This window comes from Papio anubis, chromosome 18, assembly GCF_008728515.1.
Source record: "Papio anubis isolate 15944 chromosome 18, Panubis1.0, whole genome shotgun sequence".
NCBI classification, from domain to species: domain Eukaryota; kingdom Metazoa; phylum Chordata; class Mammalia; order Primates; family Cercopithecidae; genus Papio; species Papio anubis.
The window spans coordinates 53,481,000-53,497,382 of record NC_044993.1 but is presented as its reverse complement, the minus strand read 5'-3'; the positions used below and the strand labels follow the sequence as shown (position 1 = coordinate 53,497,382).

The 16,383-nt window shown below is 49.8% G+C and overlaps 1 protein-coding gene across 2 annotated transcripts in view; it reads left to right on the top strand.

The window, feature by feature from the left end:
* The first annotated feature begins 6,930 nt into the window (after positions 1–6,930).
* Positions 6,931–16,383, top strand: part of SDR42E2 (short chain dehydrogenase/reductase family 42E, member 2) — a 30,149-nt gene continuing 20,696 nt past the window's right edge. For both annotated transcript variants that reach the window (XM_031658402.1, XM_021931817.2), the window contains exons 1-5: positions 6,931–8,883; positions 9,351–9,446; positions 11,852–11,909; positions 13,258–13,376; positions 14,961–15,036. In XM_031658402.1, the coding sequence (XP_031514262.1) occupies positions 8,032–8,883; positions 9,351–9,446; positions 11,852–11,909; positions 13,258–13,376; positions 14,961–15,036 (1,201 nt within the window). In that variant the 5' untranslated portion in view covers positions 6,931–8,031. The remainder of the gene's footprint in view (positions 8,884–9,350; positions 9,447–11,851; positions 11,910–13,257; positions 13,377–14,960; positions 15,037–16,383) is intronic.

Genomic DNA, 16,383 nt, shown 5'->3' with positions numbered 1-16,383 from the left:
AGAACTTTATTAAAAGACTCATACCATACTATATAAAGGATTTCAATAAGAAAAAGATAAAATTCCAATTTTTTTTTTTTTTTTTGAAATGGAGTCTTGCTCTGTTGCCCAGGCTGGAGTGTAGTGGCACAATCTCGGCTCACTGCAACCTCCACCTCCCAGGTTCAAGCGATTCTCCTGCCTCAGCCTCCTGAGCAGCTGGAACTACAGGGGCCTGCCACCATGCCCGGCTAATTTTTGTATTTTTAGTAGAGACAGGGTTTCACTATGTTGGCCAGGCTGGTCTTGAACTCCTGATCTCAGGGGATCTGCCTGCCTTGGCCTCCCAAAGTGCTGGGATTACAGGCATGAGTCACCACGCCTAGCCCATCCCAATTTTTTTTTTTTTTTTTTTTTTTTTTTTTTTATAGATAGAGTCTCACTCTCTTTGCCCAGGCTGGAGTGCAGTGGCACAATCTTGGCTCACTGCAACCTCCACCTCCCGGGTTCAAGCGATTCTCCTGCCTCAGCCTCCCGAGTAGAGTAGCTGGAATTACAAGCGCCTGCCACCACGCCCAGCTATTTTTCTTTTTATTTTTAGTGGAGACGGAGTTTCGCCATGTTGGCCAGGCTGGTCTCAAATTCCTGACCTCAGGTGATCCACCCACCTTGGCCTCCCAAAGTGCTGGGATTACAGGCCTGAGTCACCACGCCCGGCCCATCCAATTTTTAAAATGGACAATAGGTACATGAAAAGGTGCTCAACAGCCTTACCTGCCAGGGAAATGTAAATTAAAACCACAGTGAGATGCCACTACATCCCACTAGAATGACTAAAATCAAAAAGACTGGGGCTGGGCATAGCGGCTCATGCCTCTAATCTCAACACTTTGCGAGGCTGAGATGGGAGAATTGCTTGATGCCAAGGGTTCAACACCAGCCTGGGCAACATAGCAAGACCCCATGTCTCCAAAAATTTAAAACAAATTAGCCAGGCATGGTGGCCCAATGCATGCAGTTTTATAGCTACTCAAGAGGCTGAGGCATGAGGATCAGTTAAGCCCAGGAGTTTGAGACTGTAGTGAGCTGTGATTGTGCCATTGCACTCCAGCCTGGGCAACAGAGTAAGACCCTGTCTCTTAAAAACAAAAACAAACAAACAAAAAACAAGATGGTCAGGCGTGATGGCTCACATCTGTAATCCCAGCACTTTGGGAGGCCGAGGTGGGCGGATCACATGAAGTCAGGAGTTTGAGACCAGCCAACGTAGTGAACGTAGTGAAACCCCATCTCTACTAAAAGTACAAAAATTAGCTGGGCATGGTGATGCACACCTGTAATTCCAGCTACTCAGGAGGCTGAGACATGAGAATCACTTGAATCTGGGAAGTAGAGGTTACAATGAGCTGAGACTGGGCCATTGCACTCCAGCCTGGGCAACAGAATGAGACCCTGTCTCTAAAAGCAAAACAAAACAAAACAAAGAACTACAATATCAAGATGTGGAACAGTTGGAACGCTCATATTCCAGTTAGGGTAGGGGTTGGGGTAGGGACGTGTAATTTGACTCAATAACTTTGGAAGACTATTTGGCAATTTCTACTAAAGTAAAACATGTGCCTACTCTATGATCTAGTAATTCCACTCCAAGGGTAATGAGTGCATATGTTAGACAAAAGACATATAAGGATTTTCCCAGCAGCCTCATTCATTAGAGCTCAAAACTGGAAACTACCCAATGTCCATCAGTGGCAGAATGTGCAAATAAAATCTGATACATTTTACAGTGAAATACTATGCATCGATTTAAAAAGAATGAACAGTTGACATGGTGGCTCACACCTGAAATCCCAGCACTTTGGGAGACCAAGGCAGGTAGATGACTTGAGCCCAGGAGTTTGAGAGTAGCCTAGGTAACATGGTGAGAACCCATCCTACAAAAAATACAAAAATTAGCCAGGCTTGGAAGCACATGCCTGTAGTGCCAGCTACTCAGGAGGCTGAGGTGCAAGGATCACCTGAGCCCAGGAGAGGTTGAGGCTGCAGTGAGCCTTGATCATGCCACTACACTCCAGCCTGGGCAATAGAGTGAAACCCTGCCCGCCCCCAAAAAAGAATGATCTATACAGCTATATTCAACAAGATGCATCAGTCTCATAATATTGGGCAAAAGAAACCGGACACAAAAGAGTACATACTGTATAATGTCATTTATATGAAGTTCAAGAACCAGCCAAATTCCTTATTGGTGACTGAAGTCAAAATAGTAGTTACCCTGTGGGATGGGGAACACAAAGGGGACATCTGGCATGTTGAAAATATTATATATCTTGATCAAGGTAGGAGTTACATTGAAGTATACATAAGTAAAAATTCATCAAGTTGTTTAAAAACACTCAGTTGTGGCCAGGTGTGGTGGTTCATGCCTGTAATCCCAGCACTTAGGGAGACCAAGGCAGGCAGATGGCTCAAGGCCAGGAGTTCGAGACCAGCCTGGCCAACATGGAGAAACCCTGTCTCTACCAAAAATACAAAAATTAGCCAGGCGTGGTGGTGGACACCTGTAATCCCAGCTACTTGGAGGCTGAGTCAGGAGAATCGCTTGAACCCGGGAGGTAGAGGTTGCAGTGAGCTGAGATCGTGCCACTACACTCCAGCCTGGTGACAGAGACTCTGTCTCAAAAAAACAAACAAACAAACAAACAAACAAAAAAACGAAACTCACTTGCTAAGGCTTGATGAGACCCTCCTTTGGCCAGATTCTGTGCTGGGTCCAGGAAGGCAGTGGTGACCACAGCCCCTGCCGTGGTTATTCTCAGTCTGGTCCATCTTGCACAGCTGCCATTTTGGGTCACCCCTGTAAATACAGAGAAAAGGGCCTGTGGTGGTTGTATTCATTTGCTAGAGCTGTCATAACAAAGTACCACAAATTGTGTGGATGAAACAATGAAAATTTATTGTCTTATTGTTCTGGAAGCTGGAAGTTCAAGATTAAGGTGCCCTCAGGGCCATGCTCCCTCTGAAGACACTGGGAAGGATCCATTCCAGACTTCTCCATTCTGGTAGTTCCTTGGCTTTGGGCAGCATAACTCCAGTCCTCACATGAAATTCTCCCTATGTGCATGTGTCTGTCCAAATTTCCCCTCTTTATAAGAGCACCAGTCATACTGAGTAGGGGCCCACGTTACTCCACTATGACCTTAACTCATTACATCTGCAATGACTCTATTTGCAGAGTTAGGGTTAAGTACGTGGGATTGGGACTTCCACATATGAATTTTGTGAAGAACACAATTCAACCCGTCACAAATATAAATTATGCTTCTCTTTGCAAGACAATATCAGGAGCTGGTACCGGGGAATGTGAGTTCTCTGACCCTGTTGGTGGGAGAAGAGGCTGGCCTTTATGAATGGAAGGCTGGACCAGACACATGGCTTATGAAGTGGGGAAGGACAGGACCTAGGTTCAAATCCCAACTTCCCATGTAATGAGAAGAACAGCTACCATTGTTTGTGCACTGATTGAGCCAGCACCATGCTCAACATTTTGCATAAAGCATGTTAGTGATAAACCTCACAGCATCGCAACTATTAAGTGCACATCATTTGCAGTTTACAGATGAGGAAACTGAGCCTCGTAGGTGCTCAAAGACACACAGCAAGGAAGTGGCAAAGCTAAGATTTAAATCCAGGACAGACCCCATGGCTTTCCCCACCACATTTGGAGCCCCTTTTCTGAACCTGTTTCCCTGTCTCTAAAATTGAGCTAAAACAGAGTTGTGAGGATTAAGCAAGATCTCTTACCATCTGGCTCATACAACATGCAGACTAAGATTTTGTTTTTCTCTTCCCCACACCTATGCCCACAAAGGGTGTTGTATGGGTGGAGGCTTTTTCAGTTGCCCTTTTCAGAGCAAAGTGACCAGCCCTTGCTGCTCTCAGCCCCTGTGGCTCCATTATAGCAGTTGTGAGCTCTTGGGCACAAGCCTGACCCTCCAGTACCACCACTTGAACATGAGTTTTCTTTTACTGAGACAGGATCTCACTCCATTGCCTGAACTTTCCAGCAGTGAGAGTGCAGTGGCGCAATCACAGCCCACCATAGCATCCACCTCCCGGGCTCAGGTGATCCTCCTGCCTCAGCCTCCCAAGTAGCTGGGACTACAGGCACATACCACTATGCCTGGCTAATTTTTTTGTATTTTTTCATAGAGATGGGCTCTCACTATGTTGCCCAGGCTGGTCTCAAACTCCTAGGCTTAAGTGATCTGCCCACCCCAGCCTCCCAAAGTGCTGGGATTACAGGCATGAGCCACACCCAGCTGAACACGAGTTTTCAAAGGGTGATATTATCCAGCACTGAAGAAGCATCCATCAAAAATAGAATGATGTGATTGATGCATAAATCAACAGAGATGAGTGGAAGATTGCAAGACAGGAAGAGTAGGTAGATGGGTAGAAGGAAGGAAAGAAAGATATATGGTATGAATTAGATGGGTGGAAGGTTGGATAGATGGAAGTTTGGATGGATAGGTGGAAGGATAGATGACAGGAGGTTGGATGGACAGGTGGAAGAGTGGATGGATGAAAGGTCATATGGACAGGTGGAAATACAGATAGATGGAAAGCTGGACAGACAGGTAGAAGTACAGACAGATGGAAGGTTGGATGGATAAGTGGAAGGATGGATGGATAGGTGGAAGGATGGATGGGTGGAAGGTTGGATGGACAGGTGGAAGGATGGATGGGTGGAAGGTTGGATGGACAGGTGGAAGGATGGATGGATGGAAGATTGGATGGATAGGTGGAAGGATGGATGATAGAAGAACTTTTTTAGTTTTTCTTTTCTTTTTGTTTAAATATTTACAAATCATTTATCTGATGAAGGATTTATATCCAGAATATACAAAGAACTCTTAAAAATCAACAAATAACTCAGCTGAAAATGAGCAAAGGATTTGAACAGACACTTCTCCAAAGAAAACACATTAATGTGCCAATGAGCACATGAAAACATGTTCAGCAGCATTAGCTGTCAGGAAATATAAATGAAACCACAATGAGACCCCACTTCACACCCAACAGAATAGTTAAAATTTTAAACATAGATAATAAGTGTTGGTAAGGATGTGGAAATATTGGAACCGCATACACTGCTGGTCGGGTTGTAAAATGGTGCAGCTACTTTAGAGAACAGTTTGGCGGTTCTTCTCTAAACACAGAGTAATCATATGACCCAGCAATTCTGCTCCTAGATATAGATGAACCCTTTTTCTTGGGGTTCTAGGACGACTTGGCCGGCAGGACAGAGCCCGGCACGCAGGGCCTTTGTGTGTTTTCCCACCAGAACCGTGGACCATTTCGCCCATCCCGGCCCTACTGGCTTCAGTTTCCCCTCTACGAGAGCCTGCGGGTCTCCACCTGAGAGAATGCAGGTGCTCCCAGCCGGGTGCAGAGGAGCAGGCGGGGGGCGGTCCGGATGCCACGCTCCGCCCCGTTCTGCCCCCTCTGGAGGAGGAGGTGGCCCGGTGGCCCTGGCGGCGCGGAGTCTGGCGCAGCGCGGGGAGCACGCAGCGCCGCGGGAGCCCGGGCCAGGTGAGCGAAGCCCGGACGCGGGCCAGGGAAGGACGCAGGTGCGGGCGGGACAGGGAGGGTGAGGGGGCCAAGAGGGGAGGGGACCCCCACCCTCGAGCTGCCCGCGAGCCCAGCGCGCCCAGGGTCAGTCCCTGATGATCCCCACCCTTTTGCCAGTTCCTTCCACCAAACCCGCTTTTGGGGTCCCCATCGACCTGGATTCCGGCGGAGACATTGTCTGTGACTCCATCAAAGTTTCCTCATGTTCTCTGGGCCTCAGTTTCCACCTCTGGGTAATGGGAACCATAGCCTGTACTTCACTGAACTTCCAAAAGAATGAGTGCAGCCATGTTCGGGGTGGGTCTGGCGCGCGACCATAGCACGGCCAGATCCCGAACATGCCCCAGAGATTTTGTTCACCCAGCAGCATTCGCTGGCCACCTGCTTTGTGCCAGGCACTGTTCTAGGTGCTGGGACACTCCAGGGAATGAAATCCTCCTGGAGCTTTGCAATCTAGCCTTGCAAGGCATTCTGGCGTCTGTTTTCTCATGACCACCCTGTGAGGAGCCAGAGCAGCCAGAGATATTTGGGTCCATTCACAGTTGTGCCTACTGAGGTACAGTGAGGTTTTAAGGCTGTTACCCAAGGGCACACCCCAACAAGTGAGTACCCAAGGCTGAGTCCAGCTTTTGCCACAAAAGGCATCCCCTTAGGGTAGAAAGTCAACTCTGGTCGCATAGACCCTTCCCCAGAACAGAGTCCTCTGGGCCTGAGTATAAAAGGAGGGCTTGCTACTGACTGCATCCTCTCCTCTCCCTCTGGGGGATTTAGGCCCCTCCTCCATGATGATTTGCAGTCTCTCTCATTAAACCCATGAATGGACTGGGTGCGGTGGCTCACGCCTGTAATCCCAGCACTTTAGGAGGCCGAGGCAGGCGGATCACTTGAGGCCAGGAATTCAAGACCAGCCTGGCCAACATGGTGGAACCCCCATCTCTACTAAAAATACAAAAATTAGTCAGGTGTAGTGGCGCGTGCCTGTAGTCCCAGCTACTGGGAGGCTGAGGGAGGAGAATTGCTTGAGCCAAGGAGATGGAGGTTGCAGTGAGCCAAGATCACACCACTGCACTCCAGCCTGGGCAACAGAGTGAGACTGTGTCTCAAAAATCTAAAAAAGATCTAGGGAGCCAGGTACGGTGGCTCACACCTGTAATTCCAGAACTTTGGGAGGCTGAGGTGGGAGGATCACTTGAGGTCAGGAGTTCAAGACCAGCCTGGCCAACATGGTGAACAACTCCATCTCTACTGAAAATGCAAAAACTTACCAGGCATGGTAGCATGCACCTGTATTCCCAGCTGCTTCGGGGCTAAAATGGGAGGATCACTTGAACAGGGAAGGTTGAGGCTGCAGTGAGCTATGATTGCGCCACTGCACTCCAGCCTGGGCGACAGAGAAAATAAGTAGTCTGAGGCTGCAAAGAACAGGATCTTCAGTGCTGTCCCCCTAGAACCATAGACCAGACCCTAAAGCCTGCAGAGGGATTGGGCAGACCCTGTGGTACCAGCCACCCACACTACTGTTGGACCTGGGAGGACCAGAGGCGGCAGGTGTCAGGGTGGGGACAGGCACAGCACTTGGAGTCATGTACAAGTTTCCAGGGTGCAGAGTCCTTTTGGATCCGTGTGGATTCTCCTCCTCCTCCTCTTTCTCTTCCTCCTCTTCCAGAAGGCCCTCCCCATCGCCCCAGTCAGAAAGCAGCCACCTCCCATTCTGGTGAGGTTCCCGCTGGATGATTTGCCCTGTCTTCCTTCGGTGCTCCATGGAAACTGGAATTTTAAGAAACTGGTAGAGAAGTCAGGAATGCTTTATGTCAACCTCAGTCACACAGTGTGACTTTGGGCCTCAATTTCCCTAGCTCTAAAACCCAAGTCTTGGCTGCCTTGTCTCTGACTCTCTGTGCAGAGGACAGCAGCCACACTGGCGTTTCTTTTTTTGTTTGTTTTTTGAGGTTGAGTCTCACTCTATTGCCCAGGCTGGGGTGCAGTGGCACCATCTCAACTCACTGCAACCTCTGCCTTCTGGGTTCAAGCAATTCTTGTGCTTCAGTCTCCTAGCTGGGATTACAGGTGTGCCCCACCACACCCAGCTAATTTTTGCATTTTCAGTAGAGACAGGGTTTCACCATGTTGGCCATGCTGGTCTCCAACTCCTGGCCTCAAGTGATTCGCCCGCCTTGGCCTCCCAAAGTGCTGGAATTACAGATGTGAGCCACCGCACCAGGCCCCCACTAGAGATTCTTGAGATTCTGAAAGGGACAGGTTCCCTGGGAACTCAGAAAGTCTCTAATTTCCACCTGGAGCTCCCCTCAGTCCTAGAGGTCTAATAATCTATGTGACGTGAAACGATTCTAGAGCATTCTTTCTTCTACTTTTTTCCCACAGGTGGTCGGTTTCTGGGTCTGCATGGCTCAGTAGAGGATGAAGTCCAACCCCCCAGGCTCCTCCCCAGAGGCCTGCAAATTTGCAGCCCAGGGTGAGAAGAGCTGCCCTGTCTGCCAGGCCTGTGGAGAGGTTTCGGGTCCAAGATCTGGTTTAGGGTCTGAGTCAGGGCCTGCACCAAAGCCTGGTGCCATTCCAGGGCCGGGACTGGGGCCCAAAGCTATTCCAGGACCTCAGGCGGGTTCTGGTGTTGCTCTGAGGCCTGGTGCTATTTCAGGGACTGGACTAGGTCTAGGACCTGGGCCAGGAGCTGGGTCAGTACCTGGACCAGGAGTTGGGTCTATACCTGGTCTAGGAGCTGGGTCTGTACCTGGGCCAGGAACTGGGTCTATACCTGGTCTAGGGGTGGGGTCTATACCTGGGCCAGGAGCTGGGTCTGTACTTGGGCCAGGAGCTGGTTCTGGACCTGGTCTAGGAGCTGGGTCTGTACCTGGGCCAGGAGCTGGGTCTGTATCCGGTCTAGGAGCTGGGTTGGGACATGGCCTAGGAGCTGGGCCAGAAGCTGGGTCAGTACCTGGGCCAGGAGCTGGATCGGTACCTGGGCCAGGAGCTGGGTCTACACCTGAGCCAGAGCTAGGACCTGGGCTCAGACAGGGGTCTGGGACTGGGCCCAAACCCAAAGAGTCAACAACAACCCCAACACCAGCGCCGCAGCAGAAGACTCAAGCCAAACCCACAAAGGTTGCCAGGCAGAAGGTTCTGGTGACTGGAGGAGGAGGCTACCTGGGCTTTAGCCTGGGATCCCACCTGGCCAAGAGTGGCACTCCTGTCATTCTGCTTGATCGCCGCAGACCCCAGTGGGAACTGTGCCCAGAAACCGAGTTCATCCAGGTACAAGGGACAAGGGTCTTAATAGACTGGGGTGGTGGTGATGCTCAGGAGCCAGTGTTTGATGTGAAACCTGTGGTGTGGGGTTTAGGGGCACAGACCCTGAAGCCAGACTGTTTGAGCTATAGCTCTGGCTCCAGTGCTACCAGCTGGGCAGCTGTGGTCACAGAAAGGGGACAATAGTAACTAACACCTACTTCACAGGGTCTCTTTGGGAGTTGATGAAACAGTACACATAAACCTAGCACAGCCCCTGTGACCTAGAGAGTGTGATGAATGAGCAGGGGATGATGCTCACAGTGCCCTGTAGGATCATTTAGTGAATCCTTCCCCACCAGCCTTTCCTGATGCTACAGAGGCTTAGCCTGGGCTGGGTCAGGAGGCCAGCTCTGAGAGCAGGCAAGGTGCAGAGGTGTTATCTCTTGCCTTGGACTTGGACCCCCTTCCCTCATCTCTTTCCTCTGGTGCAGGCTGACGTCCGAGATGAAGAAGCCCTGTACCGTGCCTTCAAAGGGGTGGACTGTGTCTTCCACATGGCTTCCTATGGACTGTCTGGGGCTGAGAAGGTGGGCTCCTCACACATAACACCTAGAGTTAGACAGAGTAGGGTTCCAGTCCTGGCTCTGCCCTCAGGCCCATGCATTCCCTATCATGCTTCACCTGCTGTAGGAAGGACTTGGGCTACTCCCACCCTGCATCCTGCATCCATGAGACCAAATACCAGTTCGGCCATTTGGGTTTGTTTTTTGTTTTTGTTTTTTTGAGACCGAGTCTCACTCTGTCACCCAGGCTGGAGTGCAGTGGCACAATCTCAGCTCACTGCAACTTCCATCTCCCAGGTTCAAGTGCTTCTCCTGCCTCAGCCTCCTGAGTAACTGGGATTACAGATACCACCAACACGCCCAGCTAATTTTTGTATTTTTAGTAGAAACGAGATTTCACCATGTTGGCCAGGCTGGTCTCAAACTCCTGACCTCAGGTGATCTACCTGCCTTGGCCTCCCAAAGTGCTGGGATTACAGGCATGAGCCACTGCACCCGGCCCCAGTTCTGCCATTTCATAACTGTGTTATCTAGGGCAAGTTTACTTAACCTCTCTGATCCTCTTTCATCATCTGGAAAGTGAGGATATTGCTATTAGTAATAACACAACCTCTTCAGAGAGCGATGTAATAGTATCCACCAAAACATACATACACCCGTTGCCTCAGAAATTACACTCATTTGTGTATTTGCAGCATTGTTTTTAATAACAAAACACCAGAAATAACCCATCAGTTGAGGACTATTTAAATAAATTGTGTTTTACAGTCAAATTCTATGCAGCCATTCAAAAGAAAGAGGTAACTCAAAGTGTGCAGATTAAAAAAACAGTTTCCAAGGTGCAAAGCAGTGTTTGGCATTCTCCTGTTTGTTTCCAAAAAAAGCTAAAGAAACTGTTTATTTCTGTACTCACACATGCTTATATGCTGATATTAACGAGAACAGATTATCTCGAGAAACACTGGAAATTTAACAGTGGCTGCCTCTGGGGAGGGAAAAGGAAGATTTGGAATCAGGAGTGGGAGGGAAACTTCTTTTTCACCATACACCCATTTTGCTGTTTGAATTCTTTTTAACCTTGATCATGTTGCCTATGAAACAAAAACAGCCGCAACAAGAATAAATATAGAGCCAGGCATGGTGGCTCACACCTGTAATCCCAGCACTTTGGGAGGCCAAGGAGGGAGGATTGCTTGAGCCCAGGAGTTCAAGATCAGTCTGGGCAACATAATGAGACCCCATCTCTATTTAAAAATAATAAAAGTAAATTTTATTATTTTTATTTATTTATTTATTTATGAGACAGAGTTTCACTCTGTCTCCAAGGCTGGAGTGCAGTGGTGCGATCTCGGTTCACTGCAGCCTCCACCTCCCAGATTCAATCAATTATCCTGAGTAGCTGAGATTACAGTCACACGCCACCACACCTGGCTAATTTTTGTATTTTTAGTAGAGATGGGGTTTTGCCATGTTGCTCAGGCTGGTCTCAAACTCCTGAACTCAAGTGATCCACCTGCCTTGACCTCCCAAAGTGCTGGGATTACAGGCATGAGATACCACGCCTGGCCAAAATTTTTTAAGAGAATAAATATAGGCTGGACGCAGTGGCTCATGCCTGTAATCCCAACACTTTGAGAGGCCAAGGCAGGTGGATCACCTGAGGTCAGGAGTTTGAGACCATCCTGACCCACGTGATGAAACCCCATCTCTACTAAAGACAAAAACATTAGCCGGGCATGGTGGTGCATGCCTGTAATCCCAGCTACTTGGGAGGCTGAGGCAGGAGAATCATTTGAACCCGGGAGGCAGAGGTTGCAGTGAGCCAAGACTGCACCACTGCACTCCACCCTGGACAACATGAGCTAAACTCCATCTCAAAAATAATAATAATAAATATAGCTTAAAAATAAGCATGGAGCTCATCTCCTGGTGTGATGAGAATTAAATGAGATTGTGGATCGGGAAGCTCTCGCCCTGTCCCTGACCCATAGGAGCCCTCATAGCCGCCTAGTTTTTGTTTTTCACACCCCAGCTCCCTCATGAGGGCCCAGCCCATATTACCATGTCCACCTTACAGATAGGGAAACTGAGGCTTTGAGAGCAGGTTCTGAGCCTGTCTTCTGTGCCAGGGATTGTACCAGGTCCTCTCAAGTGTCTTATTGAGTCCTGCCCACCACCCAGGGGAGGAGGTTGGCCCTCACTTTACAGATAAGGTTGCTGAGGGCCAGATGTGGGGGCAGAACCTTCCCTGGCCACCCAGGAAGATGGTGGCAGAGCCAGGCACCCACACTCCAGGTTGGCCTTCGGGATCCCTGTCTCTGAGGTGAACATCCTGCTGCCCCGTCCCACCTGACCCCAAGCGCAGCCTTCCAGCCTCAGCAAGAAGGCATGGGTAGCACCATGACTTTCTCACCTGTCTTGTCTTTTAGCTGCAGAAAGAGCAGATTGAGTCTATAAATGTCGGAGGCACCAAACTAGTGATTGATGGTAGGTGCTCAGAACCAGGTATGACCTGCTGTGCATCTCGCCCTCTCTCCCTTCTCCTGCTACAGGCCCGGCTCCCAGGGTGTAGGGCTGGGAGACAGAGGTGGGGCCCTCCTGCCATCAATGGGAGGGCCTGGGGGCAGCACATCCCTTGTGCACTGCAGACCTGCCCAGGGCCCCACATGAGTGTGTCAGTGTGGTCTTAGCATGTCTGGGAACATGGGGACCAGAGTTACCTCTGAGGGCTTAGGGGATGGAAAAGAAAAGTTCCAAAGCTGGCTGGGCACGGTGGCTCACACCTATAATCCCAGCACTTTGTGAGGCCGACAGGGGTGGATCACCTGAGGTCAGGAGTTCGAGACCAGCCTGGCCAAAATGGTGAAACCCCACCTCTACTAAAAATACAAAAAAATAGCCAGGCGTGGTGGCAGGTGCCTGCAGTCCCAGCTACCTGGGAGGCTGAGGCAGGAGAATTGCTTGAATCTGAGAGGCAGAGGTTGCAGTGAGCCGAGATCGCACCACTGCTCTACAGCCTGAGTAACAAGAGCAAAACTCTGTCTCAAAATAAATAAATAAATAAAATTTAAAAATAAATAAATAAGGCTGGGCGTGGTGGCTCATGCCTGTAATCCCAGCACTTTGGGAGGCCGAGGCAGGCGAATCACCTGAGGTCGGGGGTTCGGGACTAGCCTGACCAACATGGAGAAACCCTGTTTCTACTAAAAATACAAAATTAGCAGGGCATGGTGGCACATGCCTGTAATCCCAGCTACTGGGGAGGCTGAGGCAGGAGAATCACTTGAACACGGGAGGCGGAGGTTGTGGTGAGCCAAGATTGCGCCATTGCACTCCAGCCTGGGCAACAAGAGTGAAACTCCATCTCAATCAATCAATCAATCAATAAAAAGTTGCTGAAGCACCAAAATCAAAGACCCATGTGTGGGCTGCCTGGGCATGTCCTGCCTTATCCCATATGTCTCTGATTCTAGAGTGCCTTTTTCTATGTCTCCATCCAGTGAGACCTTCTTCTGACTTGTCTCTGGCAAGGTAGCCCAGGGGTCCAAGCCACAGTGAGAAAGAATAAGGAGCAGGCCTGGCTCCCAAAGGCCCACAGAGCAGGAACTTGACCTGTACCCTAAGTTAAGGGCAGAAGACTCTTACCTCCTGAACAGCTGTAGATTCTGGGAGGGTCCCGGGGGGTCCAAGTTGTGCATTGAAAACTTGGTGGAGATCTGCATGGCACCTCCTTAGCCGACTCCATGCTCACATGTGTCCCATGTGTCCCGTGTGTGTGTCTGTGTCTTTGCACATGTGTGTGTGTATTTGTTGCTATGTGCACCTGCTGCTGAAGTCTGTGTTCGCCAGCGGGTTCCGAGGCTCATCTATACCAGCACTGTCAACGTTGCATTTGGCGGGAAGCCCATAGAGCAGGGCGATGAGGACTCCGTGCCATATTTCCCATTGGACAAGGTACCTGTCTTCCGGGAGAGGTGGGCGGGGCCCGCGGACCGGGGACCTACAGCTCAGAGGGTAGGAATGGGTGGAAGCAGGGTTGGTTTCACAACTCAGGATGCGTCCTAGCAGGAAGGGGCCCCCAAAACTGGCTGGCATCAGCACTCCCCAACCTGGCCACATTCTACCCATGTGACCCTGACCCCGAGCAAATCACTTAAGCTCTTTGAGCCTCTGTTTTGTTTTTTGTTTTGTTTTGTTTACTTTTTCTTTTTCTTTTCTTTTTTTTTTCTTTTCTTTTTTTTTTTTTTTTTTTTTTTTTTTTTTTTTTTGAGACAGGGGAGTCTCTTTCCTGCTTGGGCTGGAGATGCAGTGGTGCAATCTCCTGCTCCTGCAAGCCGCCCTCCCGAGTTCACCATTCTCCTGCCTCAGCCTCTCGGTAGCTGGGACTACAGGTGCCTGCCACCTCGCCAGTAATTTTTGTATTTTAGTAGAGACAGGGGTTTGCATTGTTTAGCCAAGATGGTCGGTATCTCCTGACCTCATGATCCGCCTGCCTCGGCCTCCCAGAGTGCTGGGATTACAGGCGTGAGCCACCGCACCCGGCTTTTTTTCTTTTTATTGAGACAGAGTCTCACTCTGTCACCAGGCTGGAGTGCAGTGGCGCGATTTTGGCTGACTGCAACCTCCACCTCCCAGGTTAAAGCGATTCTCCTGCCTCAGCCTCCCAAGTAGCTGGGATTAGAGGTGCACACCATCACAACCAGCCAATTTTTGTATTTTTAGTAGAGACAGGGTTTCACCATGTTGGCCAGGATGTTCTCCATCTCCTGACCTCATGATCTGCCAGCCTCAGCCTCCCAAAGTGCTGGGATTACAGGTGGTTTTTGTTTTGTTTTGTTTTGTTTTGAGACAAGGTCTTGCTTTGCTCTGTCACTCAGACTGGAGTGCAGTGGCAGGATCTCAGCTAAATGCAACCTCCACCTCCCGGGTTCAAGTGATTTTCCTGCCTCAGCCTCCCCAGTAGCTGGGACTACCACGCCCAGTTAACTTTTGTATTTTTAGTGGATACAGATTTCATTGTGTTGCCCAGGCTGGTCTCAAACTCCTGGGCTCAATCAATCCTCCCTCCTGGGCCTCCCAAAGTGCTGGGATTACAGGCATGAGCCACTGCACCCAGAAAAGCCTCTGTTTCTTCATCCCAGCATGGTAACACTACTGCCACTGGGTTGTGCAGAGCAGGAAATAATTTAACCAATGTGAAAATGCCATGTGAACACAAAAGAGCCATGTGTAGGTAATTCATCCAGCATGTGTCCAGCATCAGCCTTGCAAGGACAGGTGTCTGGAGCTGGCAGGAGTCTCCCTGAGTTGGGCTGCCCCTAGTCATTGTTACTGCTCCAAACCCAATGCTCCTCTGCTCCTGTGGCTCTGGAAGAGGCTCCCGGGGGAGAGGAAAGGCCATGGGGCTCAGGGCTTGGCCATATCCCAGTGGGAGTCCCAAGGGAAGGTGCAGCCCTGGGGTTGGGCCAGGCTGGGCAAGCATTGCCAGCAGCATTGCTGACCCTCTCTGGTGGTTCTGTTTTTCCCGGCCTCTGGCAGCACATAGACCACTACTCCCGAACCAAAGCCATCGCCGACCAATTGACCCTCATGGCCAATGGGACACCTCTCCCAGGTGAGTATCATGGGGCTCTGCTTATATCAAATGCACCTGCCCACTGCTGCCTCGTCCAAAATACCTGTGTGATTCATGCTAACGTGTGACTGAGGCCCACCTTCCTCCCAAAGGATGGTTTCCCAGGGTCTCGCCCATTCATCATGCAGCACATTCTAAACACCTGCTGTGTGGCTACACCCTGCCAGGGATACAGCCCAGAAGTCAGGCCCAGTGTCTGCCCTGACATAGCTCACAGTCAGGTGGTGAAGAGACTTGAGCAAACCCAGGTCTGGCTCTCTTTCCTCCTGCACAGGAGTGGATCCAGCTTTAGGGTCTCTCTTTAGACAAAAGAGTGCCAAATTATGAGTGTGGAATGAGATATAACACTTTGAAGGGGCCTTGCAAGGGAGAGGCCCAAAGGCTCGAGCTTCAATAACTCCCCAGAAGAGTCTACCTTGGCCGTCTTATTTATTTATTTGTTCTAGAGATAGAGTCTTGCTCTGTTGCCCAGGCTGGAGTGGAATGGCACAATCATAGCTTACTGCAGCCTCGAACTCCTGGGCTTAAGTAATCCTCCTGCCTCTGCCTCCCAGGTGGCTGAAACTGCAGGTGTGTGCCACCACACCAGGCTTATTTTCTGTTTTTTTTGTAGAGATGGGGTCTCACGATGTCGTCCAGGCTGGTCTCAAACTCCTGGCCTCAAGTGATCTTCCTGCCTCGGACTCCCAAATGCTGGGATTACAGGCATAAGCCACCATGCCTGGCCTTGGCTGCCTTTTTATATTGCCTCTTCTGGTTATAGATGAGTAATAATAGAATGCAAATAGTCCATATTTCTTGAGTGCACACTACGTGCCAGGCCTATTTTGCATGCTATTTTTTTCTTTAAAATACAATTCTTAATCTCTTATTTTTTTTTCTTTGAGAAGGAGTCTTGCTCTGTCACCCAGGCTGCAGTGCAATGGTATGATCTTGGCTCACTGCAACCTCCGCCTCCTGGGTTCAAGCGATTCTCCTACCTCAGCCTCCCAAGTAGCTGGGACTACAGGTGCATGCCACCACACTTGGCTAATTTTTGTATTTTTAGTAGAGATGGGGTTTCACCATGTTGGTCAGGCTGGTCTAGAACTGCTGACCTCAAGTGATCCACCTGCCTCGGCCTCCCAAAGTGCTGGGATTATAGGCATGGGAGTCCATGAGCCACCGCACCCGGCCCCATTCTTTATTCTACTTTTCCCTTTATTTTAATTTTATCTCATATTTTTTCATGGACTCTCCTCCCACAGGTTGCTAACTTTATATGCAAAGGTCAAATTAACCCTTCACAACACGCCTTTTAGGTAAAAACCATAGGTATCCCTTGCT